Here is a 26,417-nt window from a genome sequence, read left to right as displayed (position 1 = left end):
ATTGAAATACAATAAAACTCAATCTAAGAAATAAAAACAAGGCAATAAAATGCTATTAAAATAATATGGCATCTAGCACAGTGCAATGCAATTGCTACAAGTGGCAGAAAAATCATTAAGTGGTCCACCAAGACAATCAGCGATGTTCAAGTGGTTGGGTAGGGGAATTTGGGAACCACAGCTCTAGTGGAAAGGAACTAGTAGCCTGCTCTGACAATCAGTCCAAGGTTAAATTACCAAATATGTCAATCCAATACATTGTAAATGTTCTTCCCCATAGTGATGCCTTGACTGTAGACCCTCCCTCTGAGGTCAGTCTTTCAGTTTCAGTGTCATGTGAAGACCTAGTTCTTTTTCTAAGGTGTTTATGCTCCACATTGTGGTTGTTTTCATTATTGTAATAATGGAATTAATGTTTTAAATGTATTCTTGTAACCAGAGATCAACTTTATATAGGGTGGGTTGTAAATATTTAATATTTAATTAATCCTGAGGAAACACAATGATTGAGAAATCCTTATGAATGGGAATGGAGAATAAAACTTTTGATTGTACAATAATTGATTGTTCTTCATTCATGTGCTTTCTTTTTGTTGATATGATATATTAAAATGTTTAATGAGCAGACCAGCTGATTCCTCTACTCAATAACCCCTGCTGTATTGGTGGCCATTAATATTAGTGTAATGTAGTTTGGATGTTAAGAACTTCAAGCAGTAAAGAGCAAAGCTTTGGAAAACAGAAAATGTCAGTTGAACTCTGCTATGGGAAAGGCAACAGGACCACCCTAGATGACCACTTCAAAACACAAAATTTAAAAAAATATAAGAAGAGCCCTATTGGACTAGGAACAATGTCCATCTAGTCCAGCATTCTGTTTTCACAATAGCCAATCAAACACCCTTAGGAAGCCCGCAAGCAGAATCTTAGTTCAATAGCACACTCCACACTTAGTAAATCAGATCTCTGCTGGATCAGGCCAATGGGGGCCCATCTAGTCCAACATATTCTTCCCACAGTGGGGAACCTGATCAATATGGAAAGCCTATAAGCATGACCTAAGGACCACAGCACTCCCCCCTTGTGATTCTCGGCAAGTAGTATTCAGAGGCATCCTGCCTCTGAGAGTGGAGGTAGAATATAGTAACCGCTGATAGCCTTATCCTTCATGAACGACTGGTGTGCATGTCAGAGTTGAAACTCGTACATCCCACTCCTTAGAGCAGGCGTTAGGACCTCAGGTTGTGGGGGCTTAATGCACATACCCCTCTAGAGGACTCTTGATCTGACCCTTGGGATTCTTCCTAGGACATTCCCTCCTCCAGTCCTGATCCATGGCCTCTGTGTCTTTGAAGGGAATGGTGGGATCTAAATTTAATCAATAAAAATAATAACAGTTAAACAGACATCTGGCATTGGTAAGCCAAAGAACACTTATAATGTTCAGTTCTTAGTATATTACATGTGTCCTAATTTGCTTCCCAAAGTTACCCATTTGTGGAATACCACTCTTCATCCTGTTATAATAGCCTGCAGTTTTTTGCATTTTCTTTTTTTCTGTTTTCATTCTTTACAACTGTCTCCTCGCACTGCAAAAAAAGAGAAAAAATCCCCAGTGCTAAGTTTACCAGTGCAGATCAGCCTGTATTATTGGTGTCTGCTGATTGTGGTCACCCTAAACCTAATGGACCGATCCCACTTCACATTAATCAGATAGTTTACCCTTGAGTGGAAGTTTTCCCCATGCAGATTGTGGAGGGGGGGCTGTTCTGGATCAGGACCCTAGGACAGAAGAGGGGGATTTAACCCTTTGGTCCCCTACAAAAATGTAAAACAAGCCTTACTGGATGGGACCAAAGGCCTATCTAGTCCAGCATTCTCTTCCAACACTGGCTAACCAGCTGCCTAGAGGAAGCCAACAAACAGGACATGAATGTAGTAGTTCTCTCTTGCTGGTGATCCCTAGCAACTGGCATGTGGAGACACACTGCCTTTGATACTAGATGTGAAGTGTATCTTTCATGATCACTAACCATTGATAGCGTTGTCTCAGCCTGGATTGGGACCCTCATGCCTGCAATTGGCATTGTGGAAAAAGCTTCAGTTAGGGTGAATGGGAGGATGCCCCCATATGAATTGTAGGTGTAGATGCAGGGCAATATTTATTAGAATTACAATGGTGGGGGGAAGAGTTAAAGATCCCTACCTTGACACATGCACCAGGGCCCCAATCCAGAGTGCATTGGCAATTTGTGAGAAATGGCTTGCAAATTACATGGCTAACATCACATATCCTAACTCTCATGTGTAGCAGTGAGCTGAAGTGAAAAACAGGTGCTCCTATGAGACCAAACTGTGGAGAGGTAATTATCTCCCCATGAATTATCTGAGTCGCACTCCTTCAACAAAGATCCAGCAGATTTTCAGAAGCTTCTAGAAAAGCCATCAATAAACAAGTCTGAAAGTGGTTATAACTTATAACCCCTTCTCTTCGTGCTATTCAGATCTGGGAACATAAGCAGGTATGGCTTGCTCACTGTGGACTCTGATCATTTCTACCTTTCATTGTATAGCTCTGGCTTGAAATCAATGCGTATTCATTCCCATATTCAAGATACCATCTTCTGGCATCATTGATATTAAAGATATGGTTGAAACACTTATTATTGTTTTAATGAAAGATCTTGGCAGAGTTGGCTGCCATCCACAGTAGCTCATTCAAACCAGACTGATTATACTGATGGCACTGTAGATGGGCACAGAAGAACCTGCTCTGGGTTGAAGCTTTGCCATCAGATGGTGTTCTTGGTGTTCCTGATTCTGTTGCCTTCCATAGTGTGCAAAATAAATGCTATGAAGTGCCCTGCGACTGATCCTCTCTCTCTTCCACATGAGTGGTACCACCCAGGAGACCTCCTTATTGGTGGGATTTCATCTCAGATCATTTATGTTTTCAGCCCAGTTTCCTTCAAGGTTCACCCTTCAAAAGAGCTGGAATCGGATGTCCCAGTGTAAGGATCCCCCTCCTTTCTGCGTCTTATGAGCTTTGAAACTTAAGGAAATAGGAGATTGCACATGTGTGATGTGTCCACATCATTGTATTTATTTGTTCATTTTATTTAAGAATCACTTCACATAAGGCATCCCAAAGTGATTTACACTATAATGACATGTTGTATAATCTCTTTCTCATTTGTTGACATGCTGTAAGGGTGTAGAAAAAGCTGGTAGAGAAGCTGCTTGGTCATGTGTAGCTAGGAGAAGGGGATAATTTCAATTCAGTTCACATTTAAAGGGAAACCTACCTCGTTCGCACTTTCTGAAGCAATACATTCTTTGAAATCTGCACTTTTCCAAATTTCGTGATGCAGTTTACTAGCCACAGTCTCTACAAAAGCATATACTAGAGTAAAATGGACATTTAAATGTATTTGTTAATGAACATGGCATACAAATGGGCATTACATTAGGGGGAATTACTTTGCATAAAATGTGTATATCGAGGAAATTGCATATTGCTCATATATTGTCATGAGGATTTTGTTGTTTTTTTAAAAAAGTGAGGAGCAAATGTGGAGGACTGAAGCTAAGACTGGAAAAAATGAAAACTGAGGGAAAGCAAAACTGACAGATTCAGCCGTCCCTATGATTAGCCCACCTAGTAATCAACCAAAAAGGCTACAGAAGGGTAAGGGGGTCTGATGAAAGGTTGCAAGCCCCAGATTTCTACAGGTGGCTTATAAGCCTCAGAGGGAAACAGGGGAAGGGGGAAGAAGATAGACATTGAGTCTTCAGGAAGGAGAAGGAAATCTTGGCAATTGGGGAGAAATCCAGTTCAGTTTACATTTTAATGCAAACTTACCTAATTACAAGATCTGAATAGGGTGGTCCACGACAGATGCTCTTGGAGGTCGCTGATTCATAGGGTCGCCATAAGTCGTAGTTGACTTGAAGACACATAACAACAACACCTAATTGATAAGTGAACAAAAATTCAACTATCCTTCAAAATTCACATTTCTTTGGAGTGTGTGATGCACTTCTCCAACAACAACAACAAGATTTTAAATGTTTTAATGTATTGGATGTTTTATTTTGTACTTCACCCAGAGTGGCGGGATAACCAGCCAGATGGGCGACTAATAAATTCAATAAATAAATAAATAAATAAAATGTATTCAAGAATACATATAATAGTGGAAAGTGTGCACACTAATGCATTGTTGTTGTTATGTGCCTCCAAGTCGATTACGACTTATGGCGACCCTATGAATCAGTGACCTCCAAGAGCATCTGTCATGAACCACCCTGTTCAGATCTTGTAAGTTCAGGTCTGTGGCTTCCTTTATGGAATCAATCCATTTCTTGTTTGGCCTTCCTCTTTTTCTACTTCCTTCTGTTTTTCCCAGCATTATTGTCTTTTCTAGTGAATCATGTCTTCTCATGACGTGTCCAAATATGATAACCTCGGTTTCATCATTTTAGCGTCTAGTGACAGTTTTAATCAGTCACTAATGCATATGTTAATGAAAATAACATACAAAATGAATTAATTCTGCTGGGGGAAATGGCACACAAAAATTTGTGCCCTAGGCAAAGTTGCATTACAAACGGGCATATTAGGAGAAATGTACACTGATGAATTTTCATGAGGACTTTTAAAAAATGGCAAACTTCGTTGGAAATGGAGGGAACTGAACTAAAGATTGGAAAACTGAGAGAAGCTGAAATGGACAGATTCATCCATCTCTCAGTGGGGGAATGGTAGGGTGGGCTAGGCTATAATCTCACCCCAGTGACCTAGGATTAAGCCCCACTGAATTCAATATTACTTACTTCTGAGCAGATATGGATCGCACTGTTGCTTGCTTTCCATTATGTTAAGCAAATATTTCGGGTCTTCTGTGAAGACAAAGAAGTGCACTCTGTGCTTCTGAAAAATCACTGCCCTATTCCCACATTGAGCAGGGGGGTGGACTCAATGGCCCTATAGGCTCCTTCCAACTCTGTGAGTCTATGATTCTGTGATTCTAAACTCTGAGAGGGTGTGAAACCCGGGAACTGTGACTGTGAGTCTCACACACTTTGACTTATTTCTAGAGTATCCCAGCTTCCTCCTCCCATAACAACAAGGCCGTTCAATATGGGGAAGTGCAGCTTTGTATTTCACTTAACTGCACCAGATTTACCCATAAGAACATGGGAAGCTGCCTTATATGGAGTCATTGGTCCTGAAGGTGCTGGCAGATGCTCTACCACGACAGCCCTTCCAGAGATGTAGTGGCGCTGACTGATGGGCTCTCCAGATGCAACTTCTGTATGGCATAATAATTCTTTTTTTAAAAAATCTGAGTAATTAAGAGCAAAACCAAGAACCTAACCCCCCCCCAAAAAAAGTGGAGATTTGTAAAGTGTACCAAAGGTGAAAAATCAAAGAAAAAGACACTGGTGTTTGGGGGGAGGGGTATGTTCTCTCTGTACACTAATGAGTATGCAAACTTATTCAGTTATCAGGATCTCTGTCTGGAAAGGAAGAGGTAGTTAAAAACATCCCCAATAGTCGTGGTGATGAGAAAGAATATTGTAAACCAATTTGGAAGCATGTTGCAGTGTTCCAATTTCTGCAAGCTTACAGCTTGGAAATAGAGGGGACTATTGATAGAACATGCAGTGTTGATTGTAGACCATGCTGGCTGCTTAGGGCAGAGATAGTGAAAGTTGAACCATCACATACTTGGGTGGATTAAGAACGGCACTCTTGCGGTGTTTTGGGTCGGCCATCGCTCACTGGCAAATCACACTGTGTATATTGAAAGTCTGAGAATCAGTCCCTGATTGCAGTGCCTGAGGCCTCTGAGAACCACCTCCAGTTAGAGTGGGCAAAATGGGGTGGGATAGGCAGGACAAGGGCTGTAGCTCAGGGGCAGAGCATCTGGTTTGCATGCAGAAGGTCCCAGGTTCAATCCCCAGGATCTCCAAGTAGGACTGGGAGAGACCCCTGTCTGGAACCCAAAGAGCAGCTGCCAGTCAGTGTAGATAATAAAGGGGTTGGCTCACTATAAAGCAGCTTCCTATGTTCCTAGGCAGCTTTGGTCCTCTAATTCTCAACCACTGCGAATTTTCCCTTCCCCTTTCAAACAACGATGAAAGGTCCTGATTAACGATGGTTAAATCTGTTCATTTTACTTTCTCATATTTTCCAGTCTAAGTTCACTTCTCCATATATCTCATATATCTCCATATATCTCATATGCCTCCTGCAGATACTATTTTATCAAGAGGTTCGTTCTGTACAATATAGGAAACGGGCCTTTAGTGTGGTGGCACCTACCCTGTGGAATTCCCTCCCCTTAAATATTAGGCAGGCGCCATCTCTGCTATATTTTTGGCGCCTTTTGAAGACTTTCCTCTTCCAACAAGCCTTTTGAGACCTATCCCAGTCTGTGTCTGTGTTAGAATTGCTTTTAATATGTTTTCTTTAATAATATGTTTTTAACCCTTTTTTAAAGATGTTTTTAACGTTTTTTTTTAAAGTTTTTTTAAAAAATGTTTTTAACGTTGTTTTGTTTTAATGTATTTTCAGGTCTTTTTATGATGTTTTAAAGTGTTTTTAGTGTTTCTGTTTGCCGCCCTGGGCCCCTGCTGGAAGGAAGGGTGGGGTATAAATAAAATAATAAATAAAATAATAAATAAATATATCTACATCACCTTGTGATTATTTTTTTCAAAAAAAAAATAATGTCCTCATGAAAATACATCAGCATTTTAGTGTGGATTTCTCCTAATATAAACATTTTGGTATGGAATTTTGCCTGCTATAAACATTTTTGCAAGCATTTCCCCCCTATATAATGCATCTTTATTTTATTTTCACGAAATAATTCATTTATATGGACATATTATTCTGATAAATGCACATATGGACATATTACTTGGTTGGAGAACTACATAGCAAAATTTGGAGAAGTGTGAATTTTAGCAGGATAACTGCATTCAGTTTGCTTTTTCTTTAGGAAGTGCAAATTAACTGCACAACTGCACAAAATTTCTCCATCATCCCTAGTTGTGATGCTTTTTCCTAATCTACACCTTTTACTGCAATGTTGCCTAATATATTGTTGCACATTTTCTATAATGCATTTTAGCATGTTACTTTCACAAACATATGCATTTCATGCACATCTCATCCTAATACATGCGTATTTGCACCATATTACTTGGATGGAGAACTTCATGGCAGAATTTGGAGAAGAGTGAATTTCAAAGGAAGGTGTGATTCAGTTTGCTTATTGATTTAGAAAGGCCAAATTAGTTATATTTCGTCTTTAAATGTACACCGAACCACATTATTCTCCCACCCCCAGTCATGATGCTTGTAGGAGTTTGTTTGAAAATTAGATTGCCTTATTTAAAGCCAGTATTGGCAAAAATGGGGGTGAGGGTTAACTGCATTGTAGCATTTGCTTCTAAATAAGCATGTCGCTCTTTTGGCAGTGTGGTGACAAAGTTCTACCAGCATGCCCTTGCCTTGGCATTTGCTGTGAAAGAGATTAATGAGAATCCCAAAATCTTGCCCAATGTTACCCTTGGTTTCCACATCTGTGACAGTTACTATGATGCACAAAGGACTTATCGTACCACTCTGGACCTGCTTTTCAAATCACACAGATTTGTCCCCAACTACAAATGTGACAGCCAGAAAAATCTCAGAGCTGTCATAGGGGGTCTTGGCTCTGATATATCATACCAAATGGCAGACATCTTGGATATCTATAAGATTCCACAGGTAAGGACTGTGCATGGGGATTTTCAGAAATTGCAATCTTCTCTTCTTGTTCTGGGAGCAATTTTTGTTGGTCAGAAAGGGGGAAAAGAGAGAACTGCATTTAGTTTGTCTGATGTTTAAATGTGAAATGGGAATTAGCCTGAGAAAGAGAACAAGAAGGAAAAGATACAGGCAATCACTTGTATCATATACTTTTCCAGTGACAAGTTCCAAGGAACTATATAGCATTTTCGCAATCTGAGAAAATTCAGAAAAAAACAGGTTCTCTGAATTTTGCAAATTTAAATCAGGTTTACCTGAACACACATAAAAAGCAAGTCACATGCAGATTCATTCAGACATTCCTCTTAAATCATCTTTAAAGTAACCACATTTTTTTCAGCTCACTTATGGCTCATTTGCCCCAGATGAGAGTTATACAACGCAACTCCCTTCCTTCTACCGCATGGTCCCAAATGAAGCCCATCAGTACATGGGGATTGTCCGGTTACTTCAGCATTTTGGATGGACCTGGGTTGGGTTCTTTACTGTCAATGATGACAGTGGAGAACATTTCTTGCAGACTCTGGAGCCATTGCTTTCCCGTAATGGAATCTGTTCAGCTTTCTCAGAAAGGATCACACAACAAGCCCAGTTGAATAATATAATGGAAATTAATGATCAGGTCCAGAGTATTGCTGAACCTTTCACATATACCAAAGTCAATGCAATTGTTGTCTATGGAGAAACATTGTCCATTATATTGCTGAGCTATTTTATGCTCCTAGGAACTCCTGAACATAATAAAGACACATCTCATGAGAAGGTGTGGATTATGACCGCCCAGATAGAATTTGCATTAACAGGCATTCAAAGGGGCTCAGATCTGCAAGTGTTCCACGGGGCAGTTTCCTTCGCAATTCATTCACATGAACTGCCAGCATTCAAGACATTTCTTCAGGCCGTAGAGCCTTGTTGGGCAGAAGGAGATGGTTTTCTTGAGGACATCTGGGAGCAAGCCTTTGACTGTTCTTTTCAATGTCCAAAAGTGCCAATGGAGGTCAATGACATGTGCACTGAGAAGAAGCTGGAGAGCCTTCCTGCAACACTCTTTGAAATGCACATGACTGGCCATAGCTACAGTATCTATAATGCTGTCTATGCCATAGCGCATGCTTTGCATGCCATGGACTCATCTAGGACCAAACACAGAAAAATGGTGGGGAAAGAAAGAGCTGAGCTTCACCCTTGGCAGGTAATGTCTCCGCTATGGCTTTTATTTCATGAGGTAATAAAATGATGTTGTACACATTACACATTGATGAAGATTTATGCGCTTGCCTTTGTTCTTTTTCTTCAGGTCTGGAAAAGATAAGATGTATTTTTGAGCATCTTTCACTGAAAAATAGCTGCATTTTCAGGCTAGGTCTCATTGCAACACTTTGGAGCTCCCTCCCCCACAAAAAAATTACAGACTGGCACAGTCTCTCTTGTCTTTTCAGCACCTGTTGATCTGTTGATTTTTATCCTAGTCTGCATTGGATTTGAAACTGTTTTTATTTAAGCAGTTGTGGCTGTTTATACCCTGTACGTAATAGATTTTAATTTCCTCCTACTGGGAGAAAAGATGGGATATAAATTTAATTAATAATTAATAATAAATAAATAAATAATTGTTTTCATACACACAGTTGTTTTATTTCTGTATTTAGTGTGCTGTGAAATCACTTTCACAACACAATAAGGGCTGTACCTCAGAGGTAGAGCATCTGTTTTGCATGCAGAACATCTCAGGTTCAACCCCCAGCATCTCCTATTAGGGCTATCTAAAACCCCGGAGAGCTGCTGCTAGTCAGGGTAGGCAATACTAAGCTACATGGAGAAATGGTCTGGCTTGGTATAAAGCAGCTTGCTGCACTCCTATCTCCCTCTGTAATGCTTCATGGGAAGAGATACATGGAAATAATAGTAACAAGAGAAGATTGTTTGTCAGTTCGTCAATTTGTCAGTCTGTCAATTTGTCAATCTATGGGTGAGGATGATCTGCTCAGTCCTCCCCAGGACACAAGCACAGGGTTAGAAAAGGTCATAGAATCATAGAATAGTAGAGTTGGAAGGGGCCTATAAGGCCATCGAGTCCAACCCCCTGCTCAATGCAGAAATCTGAATCAAAGCATTCCCGACAGATGGCTGTCCAGCTGCCTCTTGAATGCCTCCAGTGTCGGAGAGCCCACTACCTCTCTAGGTAATTGGTTCCATTGTCGTATGGCTCTAACCGTTAGGAAGTTTTTCCTGATGTTCAGTCAAAATTTGGCTTCCTGCAACTTGAGCCCATTATTCCATGTCCTGTACTCTGGGACGATCGAGAAGAGATCCCGGCCCTCCTCTATGTGACAACCTTTCATGTACTTCATATTTCCCCTCAGGCTTCTCTTCTCCAGGCTAAACATGCCCAGTTCTTTCAGTCTCTCCTCATAGGGCTTTGTTTCCAGTCCCCTGATCATCTTTGTTGCCCTCCTCTGAACCCATTCCAGTCTGTCTGCATCCTTCTTGAAGTGCAGAGACCAGAACTGGGCGCAATATTCAAGATGAGGCCTAACCAGTGCTGAATAGAGGGGAACTAATAGGCCATGGAACAGCTCAACAATTCTTTCCCAAGTACAAGAAGCCACAATGTAGGTAGCCTCTTCCACATGGCAGATGACTTGGGATGAGCAATTGAAACCTTAGTGCTCATGATGACAGACAACAAGGTGTTAGATCAGCAACATGTGTTTTACAACTTCAGTACTCACATGATTTTTATAATATTGTTGTGAGTATGGGGGTTAGAATGGATGATTCCATCCTCTGATTTGGAATCCTATGCCTTGGGGTGAGGGGCTGGCTCTGATGGAGTTTCTTTTGTTAAGCTAATAGTGTGGCCAGGTAGTTAATGGGCCTATTAGGTGCCCAGCAACTGGTGAATGAGCCAGGAAGATCCTTTTGTCATTGAAACTCTTCAGGAGAGCCTTCCCCCCCCCTTCCTGGCAGCTAGTAGAAGTTTGTGTTTTTAGTGTTTTTAGAATTGTCTAGAGAATGGCTGCGGCTGGAGGCAGGCAGAGAGGCTGTCCCTCTGCACCATGGCTTTAGGGTGCCTCCTGCAACCCAGATGGAAAAGCTGGATATTAGCCTGCTGATGCCTTGAACCCCCTGCATCCTAAGCTCAGGTTGGAATTTGTGTAAATAAATAAACCATATTTCATGAAGACACCACAGTCTCCGCTGACCTTCTTCCCAAAGGAAACCAAACCCTGGATGAGTGCAGGGACCCCTGAAATCTCACTACTTGGAGACTGGGGAGGCACACAACACTATTCATATGACAAAAGGTTTAGACTGTAAGAATTTACGTGAAAACAAACCTAAATGTTTGTGAAAGGTAGTGGTACTATACGGTAGATTTCAGTCGTTTCTTAAGCCTGTTATTATTTTGTTAACAATGGCAAGTTTTACACATCTATGCAATTGTACAAAAAAAATAAGAAGACTACATGTAAAATCTTGATAGCTACATAACTTGCCATTTCCTTTTATGGAAAGCATTTTGGGTTGTTAAAATTTTTTTATAACCATTATAAAGATTGTAAATAAAGTGTGCTTTATAAAAAAATGTTTATATAAATTCCTATTAAAAACAAAACAAAAAAAGAGGCAGTGCATTTATCTAGCATCACTTCAGCTCTGTAATTGTACCAGACATATATTCATGTTCAGTGTTCTTTTCCTTGCCAGAGAATTTCTGCAACATCAAAACTATCAACGTACATCTCTCATTGTTTTGTGTCTGACTAGCGCTGGCTTAAAAAATAATACTGTCCTGAACTTCCAGTTGACGTAGCTTTTCCACCTCCTTCCAAGTAGAAATTAAGTCTTATACGAATTTATCCAACTAGTAGAGGCATACCCCGCTTAACGTCGCTTCACTTAACGTTGCTTCGCTGTAACATGCATGCTCCATACTCCACCATACCCCACTTTAACGTACGGGCTTCACAATAATGGACACTTAATGGCATGACGCCGCTGCCATCTAGTGGCGATTGCAGTGCAGTACATGCATAGATAATTGCTTCACTTTAAGTACATTTTCACTTTACATACATGCTCCAGTCCCATTGCGTATGTTAAAGTGGGGTATGCCTGTATAATGATTGTAAGTCACTTTGGGTTCACTTTTCTGAAGAAAAGTGACTAACTAGCTAAATAAATAAATAAATAAGTCTGAGCATGAACCATTCAGTGAGTTGGATCCAGAATTAGGAGAGCCAGTGTGGTGTAGTGGTTAAGGTGTTGGACTACGACCTGGGAGACCAGGGTTCAAATCCCCACATAGCCATGAAGCTCACTGGGTGATCTTGGGCCAGTCACTGCCTCTCAGCCTCATAAAAACCCTATTCATAAGGTCGCCATAAGTCGGAATTGACTTGAAGGCAGTACATTTACATTTAAGTGTAGACCCAATTATATCCTTGGGACTTGTCATGACTAACTAAAGCCCCATTGATTTTCAACGGCCCTACCTTTAGCATGACTAAATCTTGATCCAGCTCATTATGTTAATCTTCCCTTGTTTCTTGCTCTCTTTCAACCAGCTCCACCTGACTCTTCAAAACATTACATTTAACAACTCAGCTGGAGAAACGATGTCTTTTAATGATAAAAAGGAAATGGGAGGTGGATTTGACATCATGAATATGATCACTTTCCCAAACAACTCCTTCCAGAGAGTGAAAGTCGGAACGGTGGAGCCCAGTGCTCCTGAAGGGAAAGAACTCATAATTGATGAGGATTTAATTGTGTGGCCAAGATGTTTTAATGAGGTAATGATGCTCTTAGGGGCCCTTCCATTCTCTAAACAGTTGATTCTGGAAATGAGAGTTTCCTATTCTGTGTCACCTGAGCTCAGCATGGGTGACCGGTCTTTAATAAAGCCAGCATCACCTCTTGCCTTAAAAAAAAAAAAAAATCTAAACAGAGATGTGACGTTAAAGCAGCAAATAACTCTACCCTCAATACTTGAAAATGTGATATATTCTCTCCAAGTGAGTGACACGTTCTGTGCCTTGATTAAAGTTTGATAACTTGTGTGAGCCAGTTAAACTTTCTTCAGGAGACACTGGCAGGCATCCCTGTTCCTTTGGAATGAGACAATGGACTGAGTTGTGCAATTATTTTCTCTAGTTCCTACATTTGGGGGAAGGGCCATAGCTCAGTGGCAGAGTACCTGTTTTGCCTGCAACAAGTCCCATGTTCAATCCCTGGCATCTCCAGTTAGGGCTGAGAGAGAAGCCCATCTGAAATCCTGGAGAGCTGCTGCCAGCCAGGGTAGACAGTACTGAACTAGATGGACCAATGGTCTGACTCAGTATAAGGCAGCTTCCTGCATCAGCCAAGCAACAGCAAAAAAAGAGAGATCATATTCAGCAAAGTATTAGCAAAATCTGCGTGTGTATGCATGAAGGAAATATGATGTGCCATATAAGTTCATTGTTCCATGTCAACAGATCGCTTATATTTTGTGCATCAGCTGATGACCAACAGAATATTTGTTCTTTCTCTTATCCTATACTTCCATGGTGTCTACTGATAGATGCCACCCCTTTCTGTGTGCAGTAATTCTTGCCACCCTGGTTATCAGAAGAAAAAGAGAGAACTGGATAAATTTTGCTGCTATGATTGTGTCCCATGTCCAGAAGGAAAGATTTCAATCCAGGAGGGTAGGTGATTTCTTGCAATAAATATTCCCGCACACAGTGTTAGTTCACACGACAATTTACAATTTGCTGCTTCACCAGGAATGAAGGAAAGGAACATAGGTGAAATGGGCAGCAACTTTATTAACTTACAAGCTCTGCAAGCAGCACAAGCATGCTAGCAACAAGCTAACAATGACAATTTTGAGCCTTAAACTTTGGATGCAGACTAGAAACATGCGTCTCCTGTTGCCTCCTCAACAGGAGCGATCCCACCCTGGTTCCAAGCACAAGGCTGCTCTGCTGAGTGGTCTACACTTGTCCCAGCCTGCTCATCTTAAAGATGTGTTGAGGCAACTGATTGTCCTATATCACCATGGCTGGACATGCTTAGATGCGAAGAGACCATGATGAGACCTAGATTGGCCACCAAACTGGATGTCTTTGGAAAAGTAGACAAATTCGTGGAGGGTAAGGCTATAGATGGCTACTAGCAACAATGGTTGTGCTCTGCTTCCAGTTTCAGAGGCAGTCTGTGTCCCGCTGATAAGGATAAATAACCCCCTTAGTATGTTGTACCTTCCAAATGTTACTTTCATTGCAGTCACGTAAATATTACCGCCATCTTGACACGTATGCACTTGTTGTTTTGCTGTATTCTTGACCATATAAGGCAATGTTCTTTTGTAACAGTTTGTGACTGAAATTATGGGATGCAGAGACAGAGCCCAGGCAAAGTGTATAAGTATTCTCTGTTTTTGCATTTTGGCGCGCTGTTGGCTGAGCTTGACTCCCTAGCGCCTTGCTGCAGCAATAAAACTTTGTTATACCTACCTTGATCTAGTAATGCTTATTCTCAAGGACATCCCTTATCATTTGGCACCCCAGATGGGACACGAGAATAGTGCATTATTGTAGATTGTGGTATTCCACCTCTCTTTGCAAGTGGACTGGCGGGGCAAGGGCCCGGCCGAACATCACCAACGGGAGCACGCCGAACGAAGATTTACTGTTCACCCTGCGGCACGAACGGCTGGCTCCTTCTCCAGCACCTCCGCTAGAGACTAAGGGGGTAAAACAAACTTTCCAGTAAAAGACCGGCCGGCACGGGAAGGGACTGATCCACCAACACACAGGAACAGGTGAGTATAGTGGGTCCCTTAGACAGTTCTGGCCAGTCCTTAAGGACTGAAGGGGGGACAAGGCCAGTCCCTCAACTGGAGCCATAGGAAACGGGTTGGTGGGTTTCCTGTTGGCATGAATGGTGAATGAATGGAGTGAAACGTTTGAAAGTGTGTTGCCCAGTGATGAAAGTCCGGAGTAAAGGTACCTCTGGACCTGGCTAAGCACTAGTGTTTCCCGCTCCTAGTGCCTCTGGCTCCAGGCCAAGTATCACCGAGGACTAGTAAGCGCTGGTGGCGACCACAAATAGAGCGGAATTCACTGAAAAAAGAAAACCCTCTTGTTGACCTCCCCGTAGAGACCCCTTACTCTACGGCGCCTTACACCCGCTTTTGTGTTTACTATCCTAATAGATATTAGGAATAGGCAGGATGGGAAAAGGGCAGAGTACTCCCTTAGATGTGGCCACTGCCCAGTTTAAAAATTACTTTGATCAGACAAAATGTAACCTGAATACAACGAAGACCAAATGTGAGGAAACATGGCCTAACATGGCCCCTAGTTTCATTTGGTGGCCACCGGAAGGAACCTTTTATGTACCGGCCGTCGCAAGACTGTTTAACTATGTGATAGTTGATACAAATCCGGGAATACTGCCTGATGATGCCGGTTACGCTCTAGGCTGGTTGGAACTGAGTAAACACCCGCCCAAAACAGTTAAGGCCATCCAGAAGAAAGAAGGTGATGGACCTGCCAGATTGATGATAGCGCAGTGTAAAAACCAATCAGAAAAAAGAAAGTCAAGACCACCGGTGTTGGAAGATTCCCGGCCCCCTGAATTACTACCACCATATGTGGCAAATACTGAGAGGCCCCAGCCCCCCGAGAATTCTGACAGAGATCAAGAACCAGATTCAACCCAGCCGAATGATAATTCCAGTGATCCACTCCGTCTATATCCAGAACTCTCACAGCTGTTGACATACGGCCTATCGTGCCATCTGCCCCGCCTGAAGTTCAAAGACTTACCCCTGTGCAGACTAGAAACCAAAGCCGTATCAAAAAAGAAGGAATACTGACAGCGCCAGTTCGAGTTATGGCGGGAATAGTACCCCAGACTGATGATGATGGACAAGTACAAGGAATAGTAGTGGAAACTCGGTCTTATGTGCCCTTTTCAACTGCAGATTTATTAAACTGGAAAAATCATGGTCCCTCTTATGAAGCAGATACAAAGAAATTCATTGACATGCTGGAAGGCATAATTCAGGCTCAAAACCCGACATGGGCAGATATTCAGCAATTAGAGGCATATTTGTTTACAAGTGAGCAGCGTCGCACTATCCAGGACAACATGGAGAGTGCCGTACCACAGGCAGCTACAGCCGCAAATCAAGCTGATCCGTCAAACTGGGTAAGGGAAAGAGCCCCACTCACCAATCCGAATTGGGGTCTAAATACAGCCGCAGGACAAGCTGCCCAGGCAGACTATCAAGCGCTCTTCCTAGAAGCAGTGAAGAAAGGGAAGAAGAAGTTGATGAATATGCAGAAAATTCATGATGTGGTCCAGAAGAGGGAAGAAACACCCAGCGATTTCTTGGAAAGATTGCAGGAAGCATACCGAAAATACAGTCCCCTAGACCCTGAAGAGGAAGGGAATAGGTCTATCATAGTAATGAGTTTTCTGGCACAGTCAGCTCCTGATATCCGGAAGAAATTGCAGAAGACCGAGGGGTTTGAGGGAATGACCCTATCACAATTAAAGGCTATAGCGGACAGGGTATATACCAACCGGGACGCCGAGGAAGCTAAGGAAAAAGATAGGAGTATGAAGGACAAAGCATGTTTACTGGCCGTAGCATTGCAAGGGACAGCTGGGCAAATTAGAGGAAGAGGCAGGGGCATGGATAGAGGAAGAGGAAAGAGGAACGTGGACCGTCCAGTTTTGGATCGGAACCAGTGTGCATACTGTAAGGGATTTAATCATTGGAAAAATGAATGCCCAGAAAGAAATCAGAGTAGTCAACGGCGAATGGAAGCTGAAGGAACCATGACGGAGATCAGAGGGATGCTCCGGGAACGAGGAAGGCAACAGGGAATAGGATACAGAGGGAGAGGCAGAGGCGAAGGAATTCAGAGAGGAGATGAGGACGGATTATACCCCGTCCAACCTTAGGGAGGCCTACGGGCAAACCCCCCTGAGCCCGTATTGGAAATGGAGATTGGGGGAGTAACAGTCGCAGGACTAGTAGATTCAGGGGCCCAACGGTCAGTTTCAAATCAACCCCTTGGGAGTTGTAACAAACATACAACTCCCATCATCGGAGCATCAGGGAAGTCTGTCTTGGCAATTAATTTAAAGGGACAACCAGTGGCAATTGGATCTCAAGTACTTTTCCATGAATTTTTGTATATGCCCGAGTGTCCTGTCCTTCTTATTGGAAGGGATCTTCTGTGTAAAATGCAAGCTACCCTGGAATTCAGCCCTTCGGGCCAGGTGAAGATGAGTACCCCCACCACAGAATTACCCGTACTGTTATGTCCAATACAGGAGGCTTGGAGATGTTATACATCAGTGTGTGTCGTGAGGGAAAGGACGTCTGAAGAGTGGGAACTGATACAATCTGTACCTGGGGTGTGGGCTGAGAACAACCCGTCAAGTTTAGCAGTACGTGCAGAACCAGTCCGAATTACCCTGAAACCTCAAGCCAGCCCTATACAACTTAAGCAGTACCCAATTCCAAGTGAGGCCAGAGAACCAATTCAACATCACCTTAACAGGCTGATGGAGTTAGGGGTGCTGACAAGTATTACTTCTGCATGGAACACACCTTTGCTGCCTGTTAAGAAGCCAGGGACAGAAGGTGATTATCGTCCAGTACAGGACTTGAGGGCAGTAAATGAATCCGTCATATCCATGACCCCTATAGTACCTAACCCCTACACTTTGTTGGGAAGAATACCTGGAGGGAGTACTATCTACACAGTAATTGATCTGAAAGACGCGTTCTTCAGCATACCGTTGGCTGCAGAAGCAATACCTTTGTTTGCCTTTACTTGGGAAGATGTCCAAACAGGAGTTACTAGCCAGTACTCTTGGACCCGGCTGCCCCAAGGGTTCTGCCACTCCCCATCTATTTTTAGCCAACAGTTGAATAAAGACTTGATCAGCTGGCAGGAGGAAAATGGGCCCTTGTTAATTTATGTGGACGATATTTTGCTCCCCAGTCCAGACTTTGATACTTGTTGGAGATATTCCAAATCTTTGTTGCAAACCTTGGAGGCCCTGGGTTACCGGGCAAGTCAGAAGAAGGCCCAGATCTGTCAGCTGGAAGTAGAATATTTAGGATTTATAATCCAGAAAGACCAAAGGTACCTTAGTCCGGCTCGTACTGCTGCAATACGTTCACTACCGAGAACTGAAACTAAGAAAGAGCTCCGTACATTGTTAGGAATGGCCGGGTATTGCAGGATATGGATTCTGGACTATGCCACCATTACGAAACCATTATATTCCATGTTACAAGAATGGAGGCCAGAAACTGCCCCTTTAGATTGGGAGCCCTCCCACGTTACGAGCTTGGAAAAACTGAACAATGCCCTGCTAAACCCACCAGCATTAGGGATAACCGATACGACAAGACCATTCAAACTATTTGTGGATGATAGAAGAGGAGTTGCGGTGGGAATGCTGACCCAAGCCTTGGGCTCCTGGGAACACCCCGTGGCGTATCTAAGTAAGAAATTGGACCCCGTAAGCCAAGGCTGGCCAGGCTGCTTGAGGAGCATTGCGGCTACATCCTTGTTGTTAACTGAAGCATTGAAACTCACCTTCGGGCAAACCATTCAAGTGACTGCATCACACTCCATTCGAAATCTGCTGGAAAAACAAGGGCCGAAATGGATGACGAGTTCCCGTTTAATTAAATATACTGCCCAGTTGTGTGAAAATCCAAACGTGATTGTACAGGATAGGGCAACATTGAATCCAGCTACATTAATGCCAGTGCCAGAGCAAGAGCCAGTACACGATTGTGAAGAAATAATGACTAAAGTGTTCTCCAGTAGACCGGACCTAACAGATCAGCCATTAAGGAAGGGACGATCCCTATTTTGCGACGGAAGTAGTTACTTACAGCAAGGGACTAAAGTAGCAGGATACGCAGTAGTGGAACAAGGAGGACATATAGTCCGGCATGGCAAGCTGCCCCCAGGAACTTCGGCCCATAAAGCTGAAATTATAGCACTTACTGAAGCCCTACGGGAAGGAGCAGGACAGGAAGTGACAATCTATACAGATAGTAAAAACGCTTTCCTCACCTTGCAAGTGCATGGAGCCCTGTATAAGGAAAGAGGATTCCTCACCTCTGAAGGAAGGCCTATAGCGTACGCACATGAAATCAGGGCACTCTTAGACGCAGTGTGGAAACCTAGGAAAGTGGCTGTGGTACATTGTAGGGCTCATAAAAGACAGGATGGTCCGGTCCATCAAGGAAATGCTCAGGCCGATAAAGCAGCTAAGTCTGCAGCTCTTAAAGCCCCCCCTGTTGCCAGGAGTTTTGCTCACCTGTATTATGTAGAAGTTCCCACGGATGTGGGAAGTCCTGTCTACACTCCAGAGGAAAAAAGAGAAGCTCAAGATTATAGTTACCGGGATGTGAGTGGATGGAAAGTCTTGCCTGACGGTTGTGTCTGGATACCTCAAAATTTGGCTCATCCTATAGTTTCCAAGGTTCACCAACAATGCCACCTGGGAAAGATAGCTCTGGAAACGTTGTTAAAGAAATGGTATTATATTGACCATATATCTAAATGGTGTGATATAATCACCAAAGAATGCCTTACCTGTGCACAAGTGAATCCTCGTCGCGGACCAAATCTGACCCCAGGAGCCATACTGAAGGGCACTAGGCCCTTTCAAGTGATTCAGGTTGACTACAGCCATATGCCAGCCGCTTGTGGACTAAAGGTATTGCTCGTTGCTGTTTGTACTTACACTGGATGGATAGAGGCTAAACCAGCAACAGGAGAGACAGCAGCTGTAGTGTCAAAATTTATTTTGGAAGAAATTATTCCTCGATATGGTCTACCAATACAAATCAATTCTGATAACGGACCAGCGTTTGTAAATACTCTAGTGAATAGTCTATCAACGGCATTAGGGTTGACTTGGAAGTTACACTGTGCATGGCGACCACAGAGTAGTGGAATGGTTGAGAGGGCAAATCAGACTATCAAGGCTCATCTCACTAAGTTATGCATAGAGACTAAAGAAAAATGGCCTCAGCTGTTACCATTAGCTTTATTACACGCCAGATGCACCCCACGAAGCTCAGGCTACACTCCGTATGAATTAATGTATGGCAGACCACCACCTCTGCCAACTGGAGTTGAGGTATTGGAAGACCATGGACAAGTACGCCTTCAGAAACAGCTGCAGGCTCTGAATAGGATTGTTGGACAATTACAACAGTATAATGATCCCAGTCCATTACAAGTTACAACTAACATGCACGCCTTTGAGCTAGGGGATTTAGTATGGGTCAAGGTATGGGATGATAAACCATTGCAGCCTAAGTGGAAAGGTCCATTTGCAGTAATAATGGTTACTCCCACGTCCTTGAAGGTTGAAGGGCAGACTCCATGGATTCACTGGACCAGAGTGAAACCAGCAGCGAATCCAGAATGGGAAGTAGTAACCAACGCACCAGGGGCGTTGCGGATGAGGATCCGGAAGCGTGCCACTACTGGAAGCAGGGACGCGACGGGAGAAGCCTCCTCGGGACCAGCAACCGAGTGAGCGAAACCACAGAGGGTGCTGCATCCCCTACCGTCCTGGATAGAGTAGTGGGACACCGCCCGAAGATCCAGATCTGTCCAGAAATAGCAATTATGTCCTGTTGTAAATTGTCTTATGTGATCATTTTGTTTCAGTTCTTAGTTCTTTTGATTCTGATATTGTTTCCCCCTTATTGTCAAGCATCTGAACCCCCAGGCATGTGTCAAAATTGCCAAGAAAATACCTTTCTAACATTGGTAAATCAAGTGGCAAAAGAATTTAATTTGTCAAATTGCCAGATTTGTGGAAATCCTCAAGGGTTTCCTCAATGGCCGTGGATGGCAATCCCCTTAAACCCTAAATGGTTGTTAAGCAACAAGAGTGATGTTCATAATGGAAGTGACCTTTGGACTACTAATCACAATTGGGAAGTCCGCTGGAATCCTGGAGGTCATTATTGCATACAACAGAATTTGTCGGAGGGGGTCTTGGTCGTAAAATCATATTGCAATTGGACTATGCAATGGGAACAATTTTGTGTTATTGCCTACTGTCCCATTACGGATTGTAGCAAAGAAATGCATAGGTGGAATCAAACCCATATTCAATTGAAAAATGGTACTTGGTGTGTCTGTACTCCTGGTAGTGAAAATCCACTTATAAACTGTGATGTGGTATGTGATACAGCAAATTCCACCACTTTGTTATGTCAGTTGCATAACTGTACCTCAGAGCAAATACTTGAGGATTGGGCTTGGCAATGGCGCCATCCAAATGGAACCGTAGTAATGGGGTTCAGTCAATACTGGAGTATAGTAAATGATACCAGGACTGGTAGAAGTTGTAAATTTAATAACTCCACAGGAATATGGAAATGTACACTTCAGGGGACAAAGGCGGCATTGCTGACAGGGCCATTGGGAAATAAGGATACAAAATATTTCTCATATGAACATCGAGCTCCACAATTACCTGACTCAATCCGATATGCCCTAAAAGGACATTACTGGATATGCGGTCATAAAGCATATGCCATCCTGTCAGTAAATTGGACAGGTACCTGTTACGTAGGAATCATTCAACCCATGTACACCTTAAAAGGGGAAAATCTAAATCCCTTAGTTCCAGTGTTTGCTGAAGACAAAGATGCTCGGAGAAAGCGGGCCATAGATACAAGTATAGCCAAAGGTCAGGGAAATGATTGGGAGGACGAATGGCCACCCGAAAGAATCATTGCCACTTATGATCCTGTGTCCTGGGCACAGGATGGTATGTGGGGCTATAGGACTCCTATTTATATATTGAACCGTCTCATCCGGTTGCAGGCGGTAGTGGAAATAATCACAAATCAGACTGCTGGAGCGCTGGATCTCCTAGCAGACCAATCCACTCAAATGAGGGAAGGTATTTTGCAAAATTGTTTAGCCCTGGATTATTTATTGGCTAAAGAGGGTGGAGTTTGCAAATTGTTAAATCTGACAGAATGTTGCTTAAAGATTGACAACAATGGGCAGGCTGTAAAAGATCTTACAAATAAGATGAAGAAACTCGCCCATGTACCCATACAAACCTGGAAGGGAATAGATTTAGGTGATTGGAGTTCGTGGTTCAATTGGTTTGGAGGATTGAAAGGGTTAATAGGTATTGTCACTGTATTATTATTGTTATGTTTGTTGTTGCCATGTGTTTTGTCAGTAATCGTAAATCGCTTTAAAAGTATAATTTTAGGTACAGTGGAAAACCAGGTAGCCCGACAGATGGTGTTACAAGCCAACCGATATCAGCCAGTACCTCAAGAAGAAGAAGAAAAAAATCATTTGTAGTACAGTATTGTGTAATACTTTAATTATTAAAATTAAGAAGTTAAAGTATTAAAGGGGGCAATGATAAGGATAAACAACCCCCTTAGTCTGTTGTACCTTCCAAATGTTACTTTCATTGCAGTCACGTAAATATTACCGCCATCTTGACACGTATGCACTTGTTGTTTTGCTGTATTCTTGACCATATAAGGCAATGTTCTTTTGTAACAGTTTGTGACTGAAATTATGGGATGCAGAGACAGAGCCCAAGCAAAGTGTATAAGTATTCTCTGTTTTTGCATTTTGGCGCGCTGTTGGCTGAGCTTGACTCCCTAGCGCCTTGCTGCAGCAATAAAACTTTGTTATACCTACCTTGATCTAGTAATGCTTATTCTCAAGGACATCCCTTATCACCGCCCAAACACTTGGAAGTCAAACATGAATGAGGAAGTGTGCTTTTGTTTAGTAAATTTAATAGACGTTTCAGAGCACTTCATGAATCAGCTTACAGGTTACACAGAATTCAACAGCATTACTAGGAGAGACTAGACACATCTTGACTGCTCTAAGATGTTGTCGCAGCAACTAGACATGCCCCCTCACCCAGCTTAAGGAAGGATGTGAGTGCCCTACTTACGTGTACTAAGTGTCACTGTAAAGAATGTGTGTGCATCTGAGCACTCCTTCTCAGAGGGGCCGTTGGGGCACTTGGAACTTGCCAGAGCAACTGACTGCATGTGCAAGGCGAGGGCAGCTGCTCTGCACCACCAGGTCCCTCCCTGTCAGAAGGAGGGGGGCTGCTCTGAGGTTGTAGCAAAGTGGGCATGGGAAGAGGTGGACTGTTGGGCAGAGCAGCAACTGCCTAACTGGGTTGGGCCTCCTTGTGGGTAACTGGAGCTATGGGGCAGAGCTCTCACTGTCCATGGCGAGAGAGCTCTCAGAGTCCTGTGCACCAGTCAGCCCAGCACCGAAACTGTCATTCCATTCAAAATCCTCCTCTGCCGTCTTGCCACTCCACAAGATGGCTGCCAAGGTTTCCCTAAGGGGCTGAAGCCTCTGCTGCCATCTTGGCTGATGGCACGCATGCGTGCTATGTGTGTGCATCCCTGCCATGAGCCAAGATGGCACCAGAGGCGTCAGCCCCTTAGGGAAACCTTGGCCGCCATTTTGGTTAAGGGCAGCAATGCACGCACAACCGCCGAGAAAGGTAGATTGAGCAAGGGAACGGTGAGGGCTCCAGAGCTCTTGCAGTGCGATCTGCAGCAGCGATCCAGCCACAAACTGCAGAAGGGGAATGCCGGGGCCCAGGGCAGGCTTGTGCCCAAGGGCCCCAGCATGTCTGGGCCGGCCCTGCTCACCACTAAAACAAGTTCAGAGTTGGTTTTTGATCCAGTCTTGGTTTTCACATGTTGCTGCAGAAGCCAAAGGTGTCTTCTGTCAGCTCCACTTCATGGGAAGCCTCTGCCCCCTCCTGGACAGTGAGGACTTGACAACAGTTCTGTGATGAAATTAGTCCTCCAATGTCTTGCAAATTTTCTTTCCTTACAAAAAAAGGGTTCCATTTTTGTGCCTCTTTCTCAGGGCACATTAGACATTAGTTGTTTGCACATTTTGATCTGAAAAAGGCCCATGGGAGGAGTTACCTCTTCATGTCTTCACCTGGATTTTAATGGCTGTGAGGGCACCTGGGAGGTCTGCAAAGTGCAGATCACTGATGAGATGATTTGTAGAAAGAAAGAAAAGACTCGAAATTAAGGGTTTTTCTCACAGTTATAAGATGGAGGATACTTGGCTCAGCAATACTACATGCGAGAAGGATCTTGGAATTGTTGTTGATCTAAGCTGAATGTGAGCCAACAGTGCAATGTGACTGCAAAAAAGGCAAATGCTATTTTAGGCTGCATTAACGGTAGTATCCAAATCACATGAAGTACTAGTTCCCCTCTATTTGGCATTGGTTAGGCCTCATCTGCAGTACTGTGTCCAGTTCTGGATACTGCACTTTAAGTAGTGGATGCAGACAAACTGGAATGGGTTCAAAGGAGGGCAACGAGGATGATCAAGAGACTGGAAACAAAGCCCACGAGTAGCCTTGAGAAGAGAAGACTGAAGGGAGATATGATAGCACTTTTAAAGTACTTGAAAGGTTGCCACTCGAAGGAAGGCCAGGATCTCTTCTCGATCATCCCAGAATGCAGGACACGGAATAATGGGCTCAAGTTACAGGAAGCCAGTTTTCAACTGAACATCAGGAAAAACTTGCTAATTGTTAGAGTTGTACAACAATGGAAACAATGACCTAGGGAGGTAGTGGGCTGTCCAACACTGGAGGCATTCAAGAGGCAGATGGACAGGCACCTGTCGGGTATCCTTTAATTTGGATTCCTGCACTGAGCAGGGGGTTGGACTCGATGGCCTTATAGGTTCCTTCCAACTCTACTGTTCTATGATTCTAAGGTAAGCACACACAAAAAACACCCTGCACCCCACCTATGAGAATTTCACTGAAATTGTCTTTCTACTTTGATAATTTTCTAATACAATGTTTGTTTTTAAAAAATGAGTTTAAAATGCTTTAAAAATAATAGATTAATAAAAAAATGCATCAGCGTATATATATTCAATCAGACACACCCAGCCACCAGGTAGATGTCAACACTTTCCATCTTGATCCCACACCTAAGGTTAATTTTATTATTATTTATTCAATATTTTTACATCGAGCCCTTCCTCTGTTCTGGAGCACTTACTCAAGATCAATAAAATAACCATACAAAACAGGGGGGTGGGAACTTTGTTACAATCACAGCATTATAAGAAAATATAGTAAAACAGCCCTTTTATTATTATTATTATTATTATTATTATTATTATTATTTTAAGGCATTTATATAGCACTTCTCCGGCGGACTTCACAAACTGGTTGACATAAGATTATTATAACAATAAATACTGATTTTTATTAAAGTTACAATAAAATGGAAAAGACAGATTGTTTAAGAAGAATCTGTTGCTGCTCCTCTCCCCCCAAGTCAATTCTACTTCAGATGGCCCTGTGATGATAGCTGGGGGGAGGGAGGGGCCACTATGGCACCTGGATGGTGACAGTTCCTCAGCTCCTTCTCCTCTCCCCTAGGATCAAGATGGTTCTATGAGAGTAGGCAAGTCTCCCTTTCTGGGGCAGCATCCTGAGGCTGTGTGTCCCAGCTCTTAAATATCTATATTCAGGGCCACACCCAGAAGACAAAATGAGAGAATTTGCCCCTAATCAACCATGAATTGGTTCTGAAATGTCACCTCTTCTTTTTTCAGACATCGTTGACTGTCTCAACTGCCCAGGAGATCAATATCCAAGCAAGGACCATGATCGATGTATTCCCAAGACATTAAGCTTTCTTTCTTATGAAGACCCTTTAGGGATCAGCTTAGCCTCCACTGCTGTTTCTCTTTCCCTCGTTACAGCTTTGGTGCTAAGAACTTTTATTATGCACAAAGACACCCCCATCGTCAAAGCCAACAACCGGGACCTCACCTACACTCTCCTCATCTCTCTTCTGCTCTGCTTCCTCTCTTCTTTGCTATTCCTTGGACGGCCTGGGAAAGTGACCTGCCTTCTCCGACAACCAACTTTTGGCATCATCTTCTCAGTGGCAGTTTCTTGTGTGTTGGCCAAAACCATCACTGTGGTTGTTGCTTTCATGGCCACCAAACCAGGGTCCAGCATGAGGAAGTGGGTAGGGAAAAGACTGGCCAACTCCATTGTCTTTTCCTGCTCCCACATTCAAGCAGGTATCTGTGCAGTGTGGTTGGCAACATCTCCCCCATTCCCAGATTTAGACATGCAGTCACTGACTCAAGAGATCATATCAAAATGTAATGAAGGGTCTGTCATCATGTTTTATCTTGTCCTGGGCTACATGGGATTTCTGGCTACTATCAGCTTCACTATGGCTTTCCTGGCCAGGAAGTTGCCAGACACGTTTAATGAAGCCAAGTTCATTACCTTCAGCATGTTGATGTTTTGCAGTGTTTGGTTGTCCTTTGTCCCAACCTACTTAAGCACCAAGGGGAAATACATGGTGGCTGTGGAGATCTTCTCCATCTTGGCCTCAAGTGCTGGGCTACTGGGTTGTATCTTTTCTCCAAAATGTTACATTATTTTGCTGAGGCCAGAGTTGAACAACAAGGAACAACTAATATGGAGAAAACATTAA

At 43.1% G+C, this 26,417-nt stretch overlaps 1 protein-coding gene across 1 annotated transcript; it reads left to right on the top strand.

The window, feature by feature from the left end:
- Window positions 1-142: 142 nt before the first annotated feature.
- Window positions 143-26,417, top strand: LOC133366831 (vomeronasal type-2 receptor 26-like). Its single transcript, XM_061590349.1, has 6 exons — window positions 143-158; window positions 2,837-3,011; window positions 7,495-7,786; window positions 12,400-12,627; window positions 13,398-13,524; window positions 25,516-26,417. The coding sequence occupies exons 1-6, from the start codon at window positions 143-145 to the stop codon at window positions 26,415-26,417; spliced, it is 1,740 nt and encodes a 579-aa protein (XP_061446333.1).

Source organism: Rhineura floridana, chromosome 11 (genome assembly GCF_030035675.1).
Source record: "Rhineura floridana isolate rRhiFlo1 chromosome 11, rRhiFlo1.hap2, whole genome shotgun sequence".
Lineage (NCBI taxonomy): Eukaryota > Metazoa > Chordata > Lepidosauria > Squamata > Rhineuridae > Rhineura > Rhineura floridana.
This window is presented reverse-complemented; position numbering and strand designations above follow the sequence as displayed.

Bases quoted from the DNA above. Each gene is read 5' to 3' on its own strand.
- LOC133366831 (XM_061590349.1), top strand. The intron at 7,787-12,399 runs GTAAGGACTGTG...TCTTTCAACCAG, and splicing joins ATATCTATAAGATTCCACAG to CTCCACCTGACTCTTCAAAA. The intron at 13,525-25,515 runs GTAGGTGATTTC...TTCTTTTTTCAG, and splicing joins AAAGATTTCAATCCAGGAGG to ACATCGTTGACTGTCTCAAC.